This window comes from Mesoplodon densirostris, chromosome 7 (assembly GCF_025265405.1).
Source record: "Mesoplodon densirostris isolate mMesDen1 chromosome 7, mMesDen1 primary haplotype, whole genome shotgun sequence".
Lineage (NCBI taxonomy): Eukaryota > Metazoa > Chordata > Mammalia > Artiodactyla > Ziphiidae > Mesoplodon > Mesoplodon densirostris.
Window position 1 is genome coordinate 71,513,178 of NC_082667.1, and position 19,043 is coordinate 71,532,220.

Genomic DNA, 19,043 nt, shown 5'->3' on the forward strand with positions numbered 1-19,043 from the left:
CCTTCTCCTTCCCTATGGTTTTCTTTCATTCTCTGGATGTATCACGACTATTTGCCTCTGTCTTTGCTTTGAGGCTGTCACGTGGCTTCTTGCATCCTGGGGATTTTGCAAAGAACTCCCTAGATGTGCGAGATGGGACAAGGCAGCTCAGTATAAAGGTGCCAGCCCATGAGAGCATCCCTGTGGACTCCTGCATGGACCACAGCTTTGGGCTTTAGGATTGGCTGTGGGACTCTCCTGCCTGGCAGTCACCACTGTTGACCCTTGCTGCTGAATGGCACTGAGGGAAAATGCCACCGATGCAGATCCTACCACTTGTTGCTTAATTGAATTAGGGGGAAATTCTGGCAAAAGATTCAAAGTCACGGGGAACCTCAGGGGCATACCTGTTGAAGTGTAAATCTCTACACCTGTATCCAAATACACAGCTCTATAGCCATATATACACTGATGTTCAGAAGCAACAATATAGGTATTTAGTAGTATCTTGTTTCAGAAATGCATCCAGATGTTCCAGGGACATAAAATCACTATGTACACCTTTGTATCTAGCAGGAGAAGGAGGTGAAAAGGGCTGAAAAGTTCTTTGGGGAAGGAGGGTAAGAAAAAAGAATTATTAAATTAATGCCACCAACAATTTTTTTAAATAAATAGTAAGTGGACCCTTGACATTCTGGAATGAATAAATTATTTAAGAGAAAATGTGTTAAGACTGAATGTCAGGGTTAAAGGCAAAGGGATAATGGATGTAGTGAGAGGTGGTCTCAGGCAGAGAAGACCACCATGTCGGTATCTGGTGTGGTGATCGCTCTGGTGCGTGGACGTCGTACCACGTCACACACTGATGGCACGTCAAGAGGCAAACACAATTGGGTACATGCACTGTGGCAACCTTGTTCATTCCTTACAATATCTTGTCTCCAGATTCCTGAGTACTTCACCATTTTCTGAAAAAAAAAAGTGTGGTTTGCTATTTTATTTTAAGATGCCAAAGATTGTCTAAGACTTTGCAGTGTCTCCTTTAAGACTTTCAAAATATTAAGATTCAAAAGTTATGAAAAAGTTTGGCACATTCAAAGTTTAACTCTACACATGGAAAAATGGAATTCTGAGGCCTTTTGAATATGCTCTACATGCAGCTGCACACGCCGTGGACTTGTTCTGTTTCACAATATGAAATTCTCAGTTGTTTTCTAAAATAATTCAGAATAAAAACACATTCACAACTTGTAGGCTGGCACAGCATACCTGAGTGAGAATGTTTAACCCCATCTAAAACAGTAACTTAAACCTTTATCAACATCCAAAAGAAAAAGAGTAAGACAAAATATAAGACTTGTAAGACAGCTATGGGTTGAGATAAGTTTTCAAGTCCTGGTGTCTCATATTTAATATGTCTTCACCTAAATTAAAAAACAACAACAACAATAACAATAACGACAAAAAACTCAAGTTCATGAAAAATCTGGGAAAACTTATTCTGTCTCACGCTTTATGAAACAATTAAGACCATTCTGCTGATGTAATTGTGGAGCCACAAATGCATGCGGGCTCTTTAAGAACTTTTCTGTTGGGGGAGGGGAGGTGAAATGTCAGAGTATTTTAATTCAGCAAACAAACACTCCTCAGTTGGCACTGACAGCTTCCGGGGCTTCATTTTCACTGCTATAGTCTGATTTGGGATCATCTTCATAGTCGTCATACATTTCCATCTCATCCTCTCCATTAATCATTTCATTTCCAGCTAGGCTTCCGCCGTCTGTCTTCATACCATAAGTGCTCTGGATGACCGGGAGGCTGGGCTCTGGACTGGCGGAGGTGCTAGAGCAGTCAGATGTCATCTGAGGTGATGGTGTGGTAGTTGCCATAGTAATAGCACCAGGATACACAACACCTGTTCCTGTGGTGATTGGAATCTGAGGCTGCTGCCTGTATAGATTCAAAAAATAAAATAAAACAGAGGGAAATATCTCTATACATATGTTCTTCCATGTGGCATCGGAATTCACCCCTCACACATTCTAAAAGGGGGCTCTGTTTGAAATTCTAAGCAAATGACAAAATGTGACAAAGGTGTTTCCTGGAGGAGTCCTGCAAATCTCCCTGATGATGTGATTGGTGGTAAGCAACAATGGAGCAATTTATCCATGGCTTTGCAACATGAAAGCAAAGCTTTGATAACCCCTCGGCATTTGGAACAAATACTATAGTTAATTCCACAAAGTTACATGTGAGATCATTTTTTAAGATCTCCCAGGACATGACAAAAAAATAGGCTGGTAATATGAGACATACTATAATGATACTGTTAAGCATGTTTGTGTCTTCACCTGGTCTTCAAAGATCAAGATGAGAAAGGATCCAGTATATCCCAGAGTCAGATTTGGCAAAGCATGTATTTGGTATCCGTGTAAATGTCTACTTATTTCCGTGGCTGAACTTGTAGGGAAGCTCCTTGAAGCTTCTACTTCCTAACTATGAAAGGATCATCTTGGATGTCATTAGTCCTGTGGCCCTGGGCTGGAGCTGGGGTTGGAGGAGTCAGGAGTGAAGAACGGTGAGAGCTCCACCACCTAACAGAATAACACGCTGCCTCATCCTAGATCCCAGCGGGTGCCAGGGCATGGTCATGCTTGAATGATTTTCTTCACAAAAAAAGGAAGAGATTTGTTCCAGAAGTGACCAAAGAAGAGGATCAGAACCAATCTACAAAGTAGCAGAAAGGCAGAGTATGGCCTACTTAAGAAGAAAGAACTGTCTAGCATTAGGAGGTGTTCCACAAAGAAACTACCTCCCTTGGAAAGTGGTGAGCTCTCTAGCCCTCAAACGGTTCAAGCTAAACTTAGAAAGGACTCCTACAATGGCTGGCTATTTGAAGGATATGACTTCTGAGGCCCCTTCTATGTGACCACTGATTCTGTGGATGCAGAATCATAAGCTAACTGTCATGTTGGTCTTGTTCTCATTGTCATTATCAGCATAAAAAGAGACTAAAAAAATTAGGGCCTCCCTGGTGGCGCAAGTGGTTGAGAGTCCGCCTGCCGATGCAGGGGATACGGGTTCGTGCCCCGGTCTGGGAGGATCCCATATGCCGTGGAGCGGCTGGGCCCGTGAGCCATGGCCGCTGAGCCTGCGCGTCCGGAGCCTGCGCGTCCGGAGCCTGTGCTCCGCAACGGGGGAGGCCACAACAGTGAGAGGCCCGCATACCGCAAAAAAAAAAAAAAAAAAAAAAAAAAAAATTAAGTGAGCATAGGTAATTATAATTGAAGAAATCTGGTTTTCAAGGCTTTCCAAAATATTATTTCACCCTACATATTTTACTTTCCTTACTGCCAGAAAAAATTCCTAGGATAGCCTCCTTATTTATTTTTGAACATATTCACATTTCCCCCATGTGTTCATGCTCTCCTTCATGCTAAAATAGGAATCTTTACCTGTACTTTCCACCAGCCTGACCCTACCCAAACCTCAAGTCCCCTTCCTCAAGAATGGCCTATGCGTGGCCCTAATGCATAGTAATCTCTCTCCCTCAGAGCTTTACTTGCTCTTGTCTATATAATCAAAATTAGTATTCCATTATACATTATGTGGAACACTGTGCAATGCATTCTGTGTGTGCATGTGTGTATAACAAACTATTATTTGCTAACCTATTCATGTATATGTCTGGTTTCTCTGACTATAGCATTCTCTGAAAGCTCACTGTGTACAGAATTAATGCCTCATGTACTATATTAATTTAGTACAGTGCTAGGCACACAGCTGGTTTCAAATAGGCCCTTACCAACTGACTGACTAATCAATTAACAAAATGGAAAATCTGGCCAGCAGGCTCAAGCTTTGCCTATCGGAAGTTACTTTCCTAAAAAGCATTTTTCCTTCCTTTACAGATCAATTGCAAAGTCAAAATTCAAACATTGCAGATTTCACAAACAGGAATAGCTGGCAAGCGTTGGGCTTTACAAATAATGAATGTGCACATCAAAACAAAAGTTGTAGATATTTGTAAAAGTACACACATGCAGCTGATATGAGTAGAGATGGCTAAGAACCCTCCCTCCCAGCCCAAGTAAAGAGTTTGAGCTGTTCCTGATAAGAGTCCAGCATTGTTGCATGGTTTCCAAATCACAAGAAGAGTCCTGGATTATAGTCTAGCTTTGCCAATTGCAATGGAACTATTTATTTATGTTGTCAAGGCTCCTGTTTGCTGATCCTTTAGATCTTTACAGTATCTATAAATGAAGGCAATGAAGTTTGCTTCATTAGGAGATTAAACCTATAAATTGCACATCTTTTTACATTACCGATTAGAGATTCTAACCTGGCTTTCTCTACAGGAGGACAATGCTAAAAATAGCATGTCTAGTCTATGCTACTCAGTTAAATTTGTAAGTATCTTATAGGTTTTATTCAACCTCTTTGAGAGTAGGATCAAAATGGCCAACGTTCAAATCACTTATACCACAATGTAGTAGAACATAATTCTTTATAATATGAAATATATACCTGACACATAGCATCATTTCTCTAGGATAGTAATATTTACTCTAATTTGGGACTTACTATATACCAAACATTGTTCCAAGCACTTTAGATACATTAAGTTATTCAGTCTTCAGAAAGGTCTGATGTTGTAGGTATTACTGTCATCCCCATTTTACATATGAGGAAACTGAGGTACACAGAGTTTAAATAAGTTTCCCAAGGGCAAGTGGAGAGTTCAGAGGAATAAGAATTGCTATGCACTAGTTCCTAGAGCCAGGAAGAAGCAGAGCTAGTATTTGAGCCAGAATAGTCTGGCTCCAGAATTGACATTCTTAACCACTACACTATACAGTCTCTAAGAAATTTGTAGGCTCTAATTGAGAGGTATGTGTAAGGGTGAAAAGGAAATATGTTTCACCTAAGCCTGGTCTAAATCTCAGCTCTGCTATTTACTAGCTGTGTGGACTTGGACAAATTATTTAACATTTCTGAATATTGTGTTTTTCAACCCCATAGAGAGGATGATAGTGCCTATCTTATAAGTTTGTTGTATCTGCAATAATCTGTATAATTCACTCAGCATAAGTAAGTATTCAATAATTTACCATTATTGTTACTCAAAAAGTAGCCCCAAATTTTAATAGTTTTTAGTATCTGCATAATTCTCTATTAGCTCACACGTAAATTACTGAATACGCTTCAAATAAATTGGAAATACATTACATTTGGCCATAGTTCTTTGGGAAAAGACAATGTTGTAGCTATATGTACCCTAATAAGTATCATCTTAACGTTAATAGTACTCCTATCAGGATTATTACAGAACTCTGATACTTAACCTATCAATTGAAGGGGTTAAATCCAAGGTTAGAGCTAATATTACTCCATTTTATATACTGATAAATTCATTTCATAATAGCTAAGTAAAAAAAAAAAACCTAACTCACTGAATTTCCAGTTGTATCATCAGTAAAATGTATGACAATGTTGAGCAATATATGTAATTTTATTGGCTTGAAAGTTATGCACGTCTTTTCAAAATCAGCTATAAAAATTGATCTCACCCCCATTCCCTCAAGAAGTCAATAGCAATCTTTGAATTTCTTGTTTGTCTTTCCCTCTTGTAAATAACCTCATATCTAATGAAGATCAGTTTGCAAAGATGAATCCCAGGGAGTTAATAATCTATCAAATACAACTACTTAAAAGAAAATATGAATCCTTAAGTGGAAATAATACCTGGCTTTATGTAGCAAGTATTATCAAAACTGGGCAGAGGAAAATACTCAGCACTGGAGATTAAAGAGTAAGATATTCTGGCCATTGCCTGCAACATCCATAGCCCTATTCCACAGTCTAAAATGAGCCTTCCACAAAGGACCTCTATGTCATCAGAATCCTTAGTCTCTAAATTTCAAAGCTCCTTTTATGCTACTGTATACCACAACAAAAGACCTTATTTTCTCTAGGGTCTAGGAGCTCTTCCTCAAATGGCACAGTCATACTCACAACTGTGCAGAATAGGACTATGAGGCATATTTTGAAGCAATGTTGTAAAGACAATTCCTCAGTCATTTGGCATGACAGAGGCAGAGACCTGATTTAATCCTTTGCTCTTGCTCACCTTCCAGTAGCCATAGGACCTCTTGAAGCCTCGATTTCTTTATCTCATTTAGAGGATTATATACTTTGTATACCTACAACACCTCGTATACAGTAGGCATTCAATAAGTGGTAGATGCTATTGAGTTGTTTTAGAGTTTCATTTTACATGCATTGTTATGTGTTGAGGTATTTCGGTCCAGAGCTGGTATCAATGTTCCCTTTGGTAAAGAGGACTAAATTACATAGAATTACTGCATCTCATATTTTCAAATAAGTATCAGGGAACTAAAATGGTACCGTTGATAATCTTCCAGACTATGGCAAAAGAGACCCACTATGCAACACAGGGGACATGACTGAGAGAAGGGTGGGAAAGACAAGACATCTCAAATTTAAACTTCTGATTCTCCAGTCTAAAGAGACTATATACATTTTCAGAGATAGACTAACAGGATTAAAAGAAGACATTACACAGTCTTAAATTTATATTTTGTTACCTACAACTCTACTTTCTAGAGTACACTGTGACTTGGTATATTTCATAAATTCTCTAATTAGCATGTGAGTAGCCCAATGATATTGTATTGTACTTTTGGTGTTAAAGGCATTACTTTTTAAGATGCCAACATTTGTAACACAGAAGAATTTGAAATCCTATTTTGGCATGTCTTCATCTGTTAATACACTGGGATCCTCAAATAACAAAGTGATTTAAGCCTCACTTTACCTCGAAAAGTTTCTGCCATAGTGTAAAGAAATTCACTGATTATCTAGTGAGATATAAAATATAGTTTTACTCTGATAGCAAATCCATATTCAATAGTAATAATAATGACAGGAATTCACCTTTATTGATATTGTCCTAAGCATTATACAAAGTTCCTTTTTTTTTTTTTTTTTTTGCGGTACACGGGCCTCTCACTGTTGTGGCCTCTTCCGCAGTGGAGCACAGGCTCCGGATGCGCAGGCCCAGCAGCCACGGCTCACGGGCCTAGCTGTTCTGCGGCACGCAGGATCCTCCGGGGGCACGAGCCCATGTCCCTTGCATCGGCAGGCAGACTCCCAACCACTGCGCCACCAGGGAAGACCACAAAGTACTTTTAAAAGCACTGCCTCATTGAATCCTCTCAACAATCGTATGAGATAGGTACTATTATTCGTTTCACTTCACACATGAGAAAACAGAAGATTAGAAAAGTTAAATAACTTGCCCAAATAGGTCGCACAGTGTCTGAAACTCAGTGGTCAAAGGCCGAAGCCTATGCTCCTCCCCAGAACACTCCAGTGTATTGTATAGTGACCCAGACTGCTTTCATTGGCCTATTTTTTTTTTTTTTTTTGTATTCTGACTATTTACTTTTCCAAATTAGTTGTATGTTCTGAAACCATGCTTCTGAAACCAGCCTTGTGTTTCATGAGGTTATTTTCTGAGTGTCCTTAAAAATAAATGGTTCTTTACTCCTCCTTTAAGGCATCTCTTTTCTTCACCTCCAAGTGAAGCTTTCTTGTTTCCCTGGCACGGCACAGTTCCTGAATTCCCCTTCCAGTTAACAGTGAACACAGCTTCCTTTTTGCTTCCTCCACTTCTCTCTCAAGCCCTTCCCCAAGTGTCTCCCCAGTCTGATGCCAGCTGCCTCAGGCCACTGCCTCCAGACGGCCCTCTGGTTTGCCACCTCTGTGCTGCTAGGTCTGAGTGAGCTGGAACCTACAGACATCTGCACCCCGCTCTGCTGACCACTGTGGTTACAAGAGGCCTCTTTCGAGTGCAGACAGCCAGTCAGCCAAGTCGAAATTTATACCAGAAATCTATTACCTAATTTTTAAACAAAATGACATGAAATCAGACTTGAAGATATCAAAAACATGTCTAGTTTCTGATTTAAGCAAGAAAATCCACATTGTTACTGCTTCTACCACAGAATAATTTACTGCAACAGGAGTTCTGGATCTTATGCCAAAAATGAGGTCCTCTAACCAATGTCAAGGCCAATTATCTTGTGGTAAATCCCACAACAAAAGCAGACTATTGTGATTAGAGTCAGAAGCACCACCCAGAGAAGCTGGAAAGCTTCTGGGGATTTCTTAAGGTTAGTTTTTACTCTTTTTTTCTCCCTGTGTGTCTGCTTAAATAAACTACCAGAAACTTTGTGTGTGGGCACTGGACATCCTAGATTAGTTTGAGAGACAATGAAAGGGGTTATCAGTTGGGAGTGATCTGTTGCCTGTTTGTTTTGATTTGAGCAGAAGCCATGAGGCAAGGCTGTGCGCATGTGACAGGCCCCTTCGGTATGTCACAACCTCTTCCCTTCCCTAATCTCCTTCCCCAAAACACTGCCAGTAGCCATCCTGTGGTTTCTTACCGCAGGAAAGCCCAGGTGGTTAAATGCAGGAACACTTACCCCACAGTAAAGAACTGCCTCATCTCCTGTCTCCGAGATCTCATCAGTTGCTTATACTCCCCAATCCGGAGCTTTTTGCCATCAACAATGCAGGTGCGTTTCGGTCGAGGTTTGTATTTATAGTTCGGGTACTTCTCTAAGTGGATCTTGCTGAGCCGGGCCTGCTCCTCATAATAAGGTTGCTTCTCTTGGTTGGACATGGATTTCCAGCGAGACCCTAGACATAAAAATAGCCTTAAGTACCCAAGCGGTCAAGGCAACATACTCCTGGCAAGTAACTAGATATACCTTCCCACCACTTCACTCACCTGTGCTCTGGGTAGCTCCTATAACCACATACCATCGAGCCACACAACTTTTAGACTATAGGGCAAAGAATAATTTGGATGTGATACATTTATTATATTTTTTCCCTCAGTAACTTCAAGCTGATGCTACCATAAGTATATTGTTTTAAAACACGTCTTTGCTTCTTAAGATCGTCTCCTACACCAAGGTCGTTTCCCCATCCATCTGCCTAGGGTTAAAAACCTAAACTTCCTACGTATACTTTGGAGTATGACAGAATTCTCAGGAAAAACTCTCTTGGTTCCAGAAATTCAACATCTCCCACACTCCAAGCGTCTTTAGTGAAGCTGTCCTTTGATAAGATGTTAGTTGTTGATATTCTTCCAAATATAAAAACCTAAGGTGTACACTGTATCCCCTGGCCTAGGGTAATTAAAAGCCTACACTCTACTTAAGAAGTTATAGCTTTAGAACCGGAAGGTACAGTGGAATTATATATATATATATATATATATATATATATATATATATATATATACATGTAATATATATATATATATATACATATACCATTTTCAAGTACTATAAACATTAATTCAAAGCCATACCAATGAAAGTACAAAAATTTTTAATATGGTTTATACAGGAAGAAGGAAAAGTATTCACTTCTCTAATATTGTTTATAAAGAATTATCTAAACACTTGACGAAGAAGGGATGTGTTTTTTTACATGTATCAAATTGCATTTTTGTGTCTCGCTGGTGAATAAAGCGGTAACAGCTGTGCTGACTGGATGTCAGCTATTCTTCAGTGGAGATTTTTCATACATAAACAAATGGAAAAGTTGTACAAATATTCTCTGCAGCCAGCAATATCCTGGTCTGTTTTAATAGCACATCCATTCCTGTTTTTCCTGATTGTTGTGCAAAAGTTGTGTAGAGAGTCTACACGGACAGCCTTCTCTGTGTTCGGCTGGCTCCCAGCAGCTTAAAGCCCCAGTTAAGGTTTTTGGTGCTCTTAAAATTCTTGTGCTTAAAAGTTTACATTTTAATGAATATACTTACTATACTCTTAATTTTTTTCACGAATGCACACCAATAATATAGATTCCCCACAGATGCCAAAATGGAAACAGAGAAGTTCTGTGCCCATTGGAGAGCTTACTCATACTGCTAATAAAATGGCCAAAAAAAGGAAAATTTCAAAGTTAGATATCAAAATTTAGGGACAGAGAAATAATGATTTTCTTTTGAATGTCTATTAATTAGAAAAAAACTTTTAATTTATATATTAGGACCATTTTGGTTTGAAAGGTATTTAAATTTATAAGAATAATGCCCCTATGTATATCTCTGAAACTCTAAAAATAAAACCCCACTTAACTGTAATGACATTTAGTATCCATCTTGAAATTCAAAAGTCAAAAAGAAAAAAAGGAAAAACTTGTATTTTAACATTTCAACACTATTTGATCTCACATATCTTTAAAATTTTCTTAGGGGTCGCTGTCTCAAAATGTCTCAGAATCAAGTTAAATTATTTATACAGTGACAAAACATGTGTATTTGTGTATGTCCAGATCACTGATATTTACTCAGGTTAAATATTTATTGCTTTTGAACAAAACATTTAAAAAATGAAAACCACAGTTTAAGTCTCTAATGTTTTTCGGCTTCTTAAACGGCTGCCTTTCAGATTTTGTCACATCATGACAGCTTAAATAGAACAGTGCCTTCTGTGTTTTTTCTTTTTAAAGAGGAAACATGTTGACTGTAATGCTGCATGTTGAATAAAATACGTTCAATATGTTAAGCACAATAGTTCCAAACTGTATAATCTGCACTAGGCAAGCTTTACACTAATAGAACAAGGCTTGAGTTTAATCCGGAGAAACGGGAGAATCACTCTGGCAAGTTACCACAAAATGGGCCTCTGCCCTGTGGTCTCTGTGTTCAACTCACTGCTATGAAATTTGAACTAGTCATATCTTATTAAAGTAAATGTAGTTTTATTTTACAAGTTTTAAAGTTATCATTAGAGGCACTGTTCTACACTCCATAAATTTCACACTATTTGGGGGCTCACCCCTAGCCCTTGGTGAGTTCTTGCAGAGGGACATATGAGCCCAAGAATTCTAAAGCAGAAAACTGTAGGGTCTGTGAGTGTTCCCAGGGTTTCACACAACTTACGAATTTTAAAAGATTGAATTAAGAAAAGGAGATAAAGCTTGTTTCCATGATTCTTATTTTGCAGTGACCTCTCAGAGTTGCCCTATTAACACATACGATAAATAGTTTTGTCTCTAAAACAAGTTTTTAGTCAGTCCTGCCCTGGCACATGGTGGATGTACTAACTCCTAAACCTAAAGGCTACAGTGCAGGGTGGGAAATGCAGAGATGATGACAGTCTCCTGGGGCAGGTCTGAGCTCCACCTAACTTCCGCAAACCACAGTCTCCCTTAGGTGTCACATTAGGCCCCTTCTTTCCACTCGTTAGAAGATCAGCATCAGCAGCTGCACTCACCTAAGATTTTGCTAATGTTGGAGTTATGCATGTCAGGAAAGGCCTGAAGGATTTTCCTCCTCTCATCCTTCGCCCAAACCATGAATGCATTCATTGGTCGCTTGATGTGTGGCTCACTGCTGGCCCGGCCACGGGCATCCCTGTAGACTCGTGCTTCAGCCACAGTGGCACCTCCTGTTGGCCAACAATAATACTGCTGTAGTTTAGCTGCAGAGCCATTCATTGCTTTACTTCCTGTAATGTCAGGGCAGGAAGAACAAGATGGGTGCAAAGCATTATTATCTGGAGACTGTTAACACAGCTGGCTACCTGGTTCAGCTGTTTTCCCTAGGCCCTTCTCTTCTTTTTAAATGAACTCTTGGAAGCAGAAGACAGTTTTAGATGACAGTTCTACAGGCTCTTCTGAGGTAGGCCTCAAAGACACACTGGGCAGAATTAATTTTGCATGTTTTTATATACCTAGTACATTTTTACTACAATCAATTCCAGGTAACCTTTCCTGCATGATTTCTCCCTTCAAAAGCAGGCTCTTACCTATCCTTTTAGCCTCATTTGCCAAACATTGTAGCCACCTCAAACTATCTCTTACCCCAAATAGAACTCTCTTTCACAATACTGTGCCTTGGCCAGTGCTCCCCTCACTGCCTGGAAGCCCCTTCTCCTACTTCTTCATGCTAAATCCCACTCATCCTTTAAGGCCTATTCAAATGTTGTGTGTTTCATGAATTAATTAGTAATTCAATGACAACTATTAACTGAGCAATTACTATGAGTTAGGCTTTATGCCAGGTGCTAGGTATACAAAAGTGAATAAAACAGCACCTGCTTTTAAAGGAGCTCACAGTTCAGGGAGGAGACAGACTCCAAACAGACAACTGTAACAGAGTGTATGGTAAGTGTTCTAATATTGAAGTAAACAGGGCATCAAGAGGGTGCCAGCAGACGGGAAGGTGAGCTAATGCCTCCTAGGAGAGGTGACATCTAAGCTGAGTCTTGAAGGATGAATAGGAATTAGCACGTGAATGGGGGGGGCAGTAAAGACGATGGGAAGGGTAATTCAAGCCAAAGGAAGGGCATTTGCAATGATGCCTCCCAGGATGCATTCATTCCTCTTTCTTTTAATGTTACATGCTCCAAAGAAATTACTTGCTTATGTGTCTATCTCTCTCTAATATTTCCATTCCATCCCCAGGAATATGAGACCCCTAAAGTTAGTGTTTATATTGCACTCATTTTTGTATCCCCAGGACTTTCCATGTAATAGATACTCAAATACTTATTAAGTAAAGGATTGTTCAGTTTTCAACTCATATGCAAAAGTAGTAGACTAAAAGGCAGTCATTTCAAGGGTCCTGATATATTTTTCTGCTGTGTGAGGGTAGTTCTTTAACATCCCCCATGAAATTAAGTCTAAATTCCTGATATTTTATAGTTTCCAAAGAAGTGACCATAGTAACCTACTAGATTGAAACCTTCTTGAGGATATGGCAGGAACTGGCTCTCCTTCACTGCTGTATCCCTAGGTTCCAATAAAGCACATGGCATACAGAGTTTCAGTTAGTAAAATACATTCAATTAATGAATGGCTGAATAAACGAATCAATGAATGAACATAGCTCTTGCTTGTTTTCATACCCCCTACCAGCATGATACACTGATGGGTGCTTTACAGGTGGCAACTACTATATATCTCCCTATAGATTGAGAACTCCTATAGTTAAATGTAAAGTTGGACTGATGGCCTCAGCCAGGGCTTCTACTGCATAAACAGGAAAGCCTACTCCCAAAAGTTTAGAAGCAAAATATACATTAAAACCTACATCTCTACATTTTGGAAAAAGTAAATCCTTTCAGCTCAGTGGAGTGATTATACAGGAACAACATGACCCGATCCATCTCTGCCCTCCTACTCTATTTCTAGCTACCTTGATTAAGTAGAAATTTGTTTGTGTCAGAGCTAGGAATAAATTAGAACATTAAAGTGCACTATTATTTGGCAAATATGGTCATCATTTATTGCAAACAAAAGACAGAATAAAAGGGCTGAACTAGCTAATATTGTCAATTCTTTTCTAAACATGAAGAAGGGCAGAGGGACCCCTTTCTGAAGACCATGCAAAATAAAATATTTTATAAACAGCCTTTCTTTTAGGCCGACTAGACAGAATGATCCCTTACATGAAAAGTCTCAGATCCCAAGATGCATAACTAATATGCTACCTTTTTGCCACCATACCCACAGTACATTAATTTCATTTAAAATGCACTGACCATACAGGATAAATTGATTTCACTTTATATGGGTTTGACAGCCATGTTTATTGTGCAGTGAAATGTAGTGTAGCTTCCAGCTGACAATATCCATCAACACAGGGCAATATGCTGACTGCTGGGCCAGATGAAGGCATACATTACTCTGGAAGTGAAACACTCATTCAGATACGACAGTGTCTTCTCCTGAGGATCACCATAGTAATTTATGATGCCCTCAGTGCCATTACTTTACAACTGACATGAATTCAGCAATTTATATACTTGCATGCATACATATAAAAGGAGACAGGTTTGTGGAGAATGTCAGATGCAAAAACATTTCAATATTATTCTAAGTTAACTACTATGCTACAGGTGATTAACATTTGAGATCTGCTTTTACTGTCATGGCTTTTCTTCACCTCTAGCAACACCAAATAGCCAGCTTCCATTTATTTATTCACTTATAGGATGTATTTCATTGTTAACAGTCAGTTTTAATCTCCTACAGACTCTGATCATCGTAGATTTTTAGACTCTGGTTTTAGTACATCTTCTACTCCATACCAATTGATTCTCCCAGACATGTCCAAACCTAACCCAATCTCTCTCCCTCTCATTCCATACTGTAGTCTTAACATATCCTTCCTACTCACTTCTACCTGACTAAATTCCACCCTCTCCAAGGTATAGAGTTCAGGTCCCACCCTACCAACTGTCCTACACTGACCTTGTCTGTCCTTCCATAGTACATATTATTTACATGACACTGACTGACACTGAATTAATTACACAGCAGATCTCTAGTCTCACAAGAAATACTCCCAGAAATTGAGAAATTCAAGCACAGTACATAGTATAAAAATGTGAATTAAGAAAGGAAGGGCTTCCCTGGTGGCGCAGTGGTTGGGAGTCCGCCTGCCGATGCAGGGGACGCGGGTTCGTGCCCCGATCCGGGAGGATCCCACATGCCGCGGAGCAGCTAGGCCCATGAGCCATGGCCGCTGAGCCTGCGCGTCCGGAGCCTGTGCTCCGCAACGGGAGAGGCCACAGCAGTGAGAGGCCCGCGTACCACAAAAAAATAAAAAATAAAAAAATAAAGGGAAAATAGAAAACACCAGGGTGTATGCACATCTTTTTTTTTCTTGTCTCCTTTTCTCTCTCCCAAGCAGAGTCAACTGAAAAGTGAATGGGACATTCCAAGTTAAAACTAGAAATGTTGTATTAATGAACCAAGATCCAAGATTTAGGAAGAAGAAGAGACTTATCCAGAGAGACCAAAAGTTTTGAAACTACTTTTAAATTGGATCTGATATATGATCAGAGTCAGAATTTTAAGAAAATATAAAGGGGCCATAACATCAAAAGAATATTTAGAAAGTGTCCCTTAACTTCGAAAAACTGCTTCATGAAACAAACTGGTGAGGGAATTATTGTTGTAATAATTTATTTTGTTAGCAATAAAAATACATATGACTGTATATATGTGTATAAACTCAGAAATTTAAAAAGAGATTGTATTTTAGGAAATCCCTTTTAAACAGATAAGGAAAATTCTATAGAATAATATAGAATTATTTTTAAAAGGTATGCTATTAGTCTGAACATACGAAGCCTAAGATTGACTTTCTGCTATAATTAACTTAAGAATCTACATATCAAATGTGACTTCATGCTGCTCATTTATTTTCAGAAATAACATCAAGTTAAAAAGGGGTGGGGGGGGAGGCAATTTGTTCTAAAGTAGCCAATGCTCTGTGTCAGAATCCAGAGTTATCCTAGGGAATTGCTCATAATTCTAAGAGGCAGATTCTTTTACTTTTAATAGCAGAGGAATCATTTGTGAGTTCAATGTTCATAATATATCTTCTCATGGAAAGCAGTTGGAAGAAGCCTAGACCTACAGCTATGTACTTGGGAGACTACTGCTTTCCAGCTGACCTGAGTCTTTAATTACCAGCAACACCATTCCTAAATAACGGAAGGTCAACAGTACCACACTAGGCAACAAGGGAAAGCACTGGTCCCCTTTACTTCAGGAATTCCTGGTCTCTCTGTTTCCCTGAGCTTAATTCATCCTTCATCTCCCATATCACAGTCTGTGTAAAGGCAAACTTTCAGTTAGATGAAAAAAGATAGTCTACAAGGAAAAAACAGAAACTGCCAAGGCAAAAACTTTCTTAGGGATCTGTGATTTAAACGATTGAAAGAGAATACAGAAAGTTGAGTTTTTCCAGGTGGGCTGGAATGAAGGCCAGTTTAACCATCATAGCCTATGGCAATGGTCCTGAACTAATCCTAGAGAGGCCCCCTTTCTGGGTAAATGCCAAGGGTTATGTGAGTGAATGAGTAAGCGTTTTGTGTGGATTTGTGCATATATAAAGTTCTCCCTAAGGAGGAACTCTAGCAAATTCCATAATGTGCTTAGGAATCATTTATTTATGCATCAATTCAGCAAACACTTCTGACAAATTTCAGATGTACTCAGCATTGTGATGGAGTATACAAAGATAAATAACACATGTGACTTGTTTTTAAGGAATTTGGTCCAGTGTGGGAAACAGATGCATAAATAGAAAATTACAAAACAGTGTTAAGTGCTAACATGGGTAATTTCAAGGTACTATGAAAGCAGAGAAGGGAAGCTATTAATGTTGTTGGAATGGACAGATATGAATAACGCGGAAGCTTCAGAGAGGAAGTACTGCTTGAGCAGTATCTTTTTTTTTTTTTTTTTTTGTGGTACGCGGGCCTCTCACTGCTGTGGCCTCTCCCGTTGCAGAGCACAGGCTCCGGACGCGCAGGCTCAGCGGCCATGGCTCACGGGCCCAGCCGCTCCGCGGCATGTGGGATCTTCCCAGACCGGGGCACGAACCCGTGTTCCCTGCATGGTCAGGCAGACTCTCAACCACTGTGCCACCAGGGAAGCCCTTGAGCAGTATCTTAAAGGAAGAGTAAGAATTTACCAGCAGGTATGAGTGTGAAAGCATTCTAGGTTGGAGAATGTGTGAATATAAAGGCACAGAGTTATAACAAAAGCACAGAGTGTTTTAGGGAATAAAAAGAATCTGGCTATGGCTTGAGTTTTTTTTTTAAAAAAACAGGGGAATACCAAGAGATTAAATTCAGAAAGTAAGTAGGGGCAAGATTGCTAAGTACCTTGACTTCAAAGCCAAGAAGTCTTTAAGATTTTTATTATAAAAAAGCAGGGTAGTGACATGAACAAATTGTGTTCTACAAGAGATCAAAATGGAAGCTAAATGAGAAATTACCACTGAATAGTCTCAATGATTACCAGTGAATTGGCAATAAAGAATACAGAAAAATAAGGTGAATAAATACCTCCTCACAGGTCCATTAAACCTTACATTTTGTCAGACAGAATGAATGTAATATAAGTAAAATATAGCACAAAAGATTCTCTTCTGGGATCCAGTTCTGGTAATGGCAGAATAACGTATATCAGACTAACTTTCAAGCAGATAATAATTATAAATGCTGGAAAAAATATGAAAAAAAACAACCAGTTGAAGGTACTTGAGATCTACCAAAATTAAGAAGAAACTGGAGAGGATTCAATCTTAGGAAGAAAGAAATGTCACTGAGTAAACCCCCTGTTTTCATAGTTTTTCCACGAAGACACTCTTCAGTCTGAGTAGCAGGGAGTGGCTAGAATGCAAACAGAAAGTCAGTCTTACTTGGCCTCAGAAGAGACAGTTTGAGGCTTCTGAGTGCCTGACACCTGAACTTCACATGTATAGGGACGACTTCAATGATTCTGGTGGAAACCAGGGCTGTATATCTGAAAAATCTGAGCCGAAATTTCAGCTGATGCCCACTGCAAGGGAAACAGAATTTGGATTTGAATCCTACAAAGTTAGAAAGTATTCATAAAAAATTCAGGCTTTTCACTGAAACCCCAGAGGGACCACTCTTTAGGAATAAAGACTGTATGCTAAGACTAAGGATTCATCTTAGGACTGAAGACAAAACTCAAAGAGTCACTACCTAACAGTGCAAAACTAAGCCTCCACAAGTTCAATGTGACCAGCAAGTATTTTAACTGCCTCCTAGCACAAAAATAAACATTCTTAACAGAGGAAGATAATAGAAGCCAGAGTCTCTACAATTTATAATCCACACTGTACAGTGTATAATAATTAAAAAAAAAAAAACACCAGTTGTGCAAACAAAAAGGAAAATGTGACCCAGAGACCCCCCCAAAAAATACAGTATAATTAGCAAACAAGGACTTTAAAGTAGCCATTAAAAATATGTTCAAGGATATAAAGGAAAAGAATATCATAATTAATGCATAAATGTGGGAACTCAGCAGAGAAATGAAACTATAAAATGAAACATGGAAATTCTAGAACTGAAAGACGTATTTGAGATGAAAATACACTGAATGGACTTCATAGCATTTTCAAATGCAGAATAAAGGGTCAGTGACCTTAAAAATACATCAAAAGAAATTAGCTAGTCTCAAAAACAGAAAGAAAAAAAGCTGAAAAAGTAAGCAGAGACTTTGCAATACGTAAAACGATATACTGTCCTAAGTGTAACTGGAGTTCTAGAAAGACAGGAAAGAGAATCATGACTGAAAACTATTTGAAGAAACACAGGCTGAAAATTACCCGAATCTGGTGAGAAAAATCACCTTATAGGTTCAAGACATTCAGACAAATGCAGGCAGAATAAATACAAAGAAAACCATACCTAAACACTAGTCAAACTGCTGAAAACCAAAGACAAAGGGAAAATGCCAGAGAAAAAGGACACATAATATATACAATGAAACAGTAATGCAAATTATGGCTGATTATTCATTAGAAACAATGAAGATTGGAAGCCAATGGAATATCATTAGACTGCTAAAAGAAAAAAAATCAACGTAGTCTTATCCAATGAACATATGCTTCAAAAATGAATGTAAAATACATTTTCAGACAAAAGCTGAGAGAATGCATTACCTGCAGACCCAGACCAAAAGAGACATTCAAGGAAATTATTCAAGATGAAGAGAAATAACATCTGATGTAAACTTTGATACATAGGAAGCAAAGAAGAGCATTGAAAATGATAAATATGTGACTAAATTAAGAAACTTTTTTTCTTCTCTGGATTTCATAATAAACAGCTAATTGCTTAATGTTTTTAAAAGACAAGGGACTATTTAATACAAAATACAACATTGCATCGTGGGATTTATAATATATGAAGAGGTAAAACACATGAGAAAAATAGCTGGCACAAACGACAAAGGTAGTAAATGTTAAATGTTGCTTTATTTTATGAGTAGTAGTATAATTTTAACTGTAAGGATATTCAAATTAAGAATGAACAGTGAATCTAGAAAAAACAATTTTTAAAAAAATACGAAGAGGTATAGCTAAAACACCAGTAGAGTAATTCAAATGGAAGACTAAAAAGAGGATTCAGAAGGAAACAGTAAAAAGATCAGTGGTTGTAAAGGGGAGGGAGGGATGA

The 19,043-nt window shown here is 38.7% G+C and overlaps 1 protein-coding gene across 4 annotated transcripts in view; it reads right to left on the reverse strand.

The window, feature by feature from the left end:
* Positions 1–1,625: 1,625 nt before the first annotated feature.
* Positions 1,626–19,043, reverse strand: part of SOX6 (SRY-box transcription factor 6) — a 636,653-nt gene continuing 619,235 nt past the window's right edge. For 3 of the 4 annotated variants that reach the window (XM_060103233.1, XM_060103231.1, XM_060103232.1), the window contains 3 exons: positions 11,301–11,534; positions 8,490–8,706; positions 1,626–1,929 (listed from right to left, as the gene is read on the reverse strand). In XM_060103233.1, the coding sequence (XP_059959216.1) occupies positions 1,626–1,929; positions 8,490–8,706; positions 11,301–11,534 (755 nt within the window). The remainder of the gene's footprint in view (positions 1,930–8,489; positions 8,707–11,300; positions 11,535–19,043) is intronic. The other variant, XM_060103234.1, reaches the window with a different exon arrangement.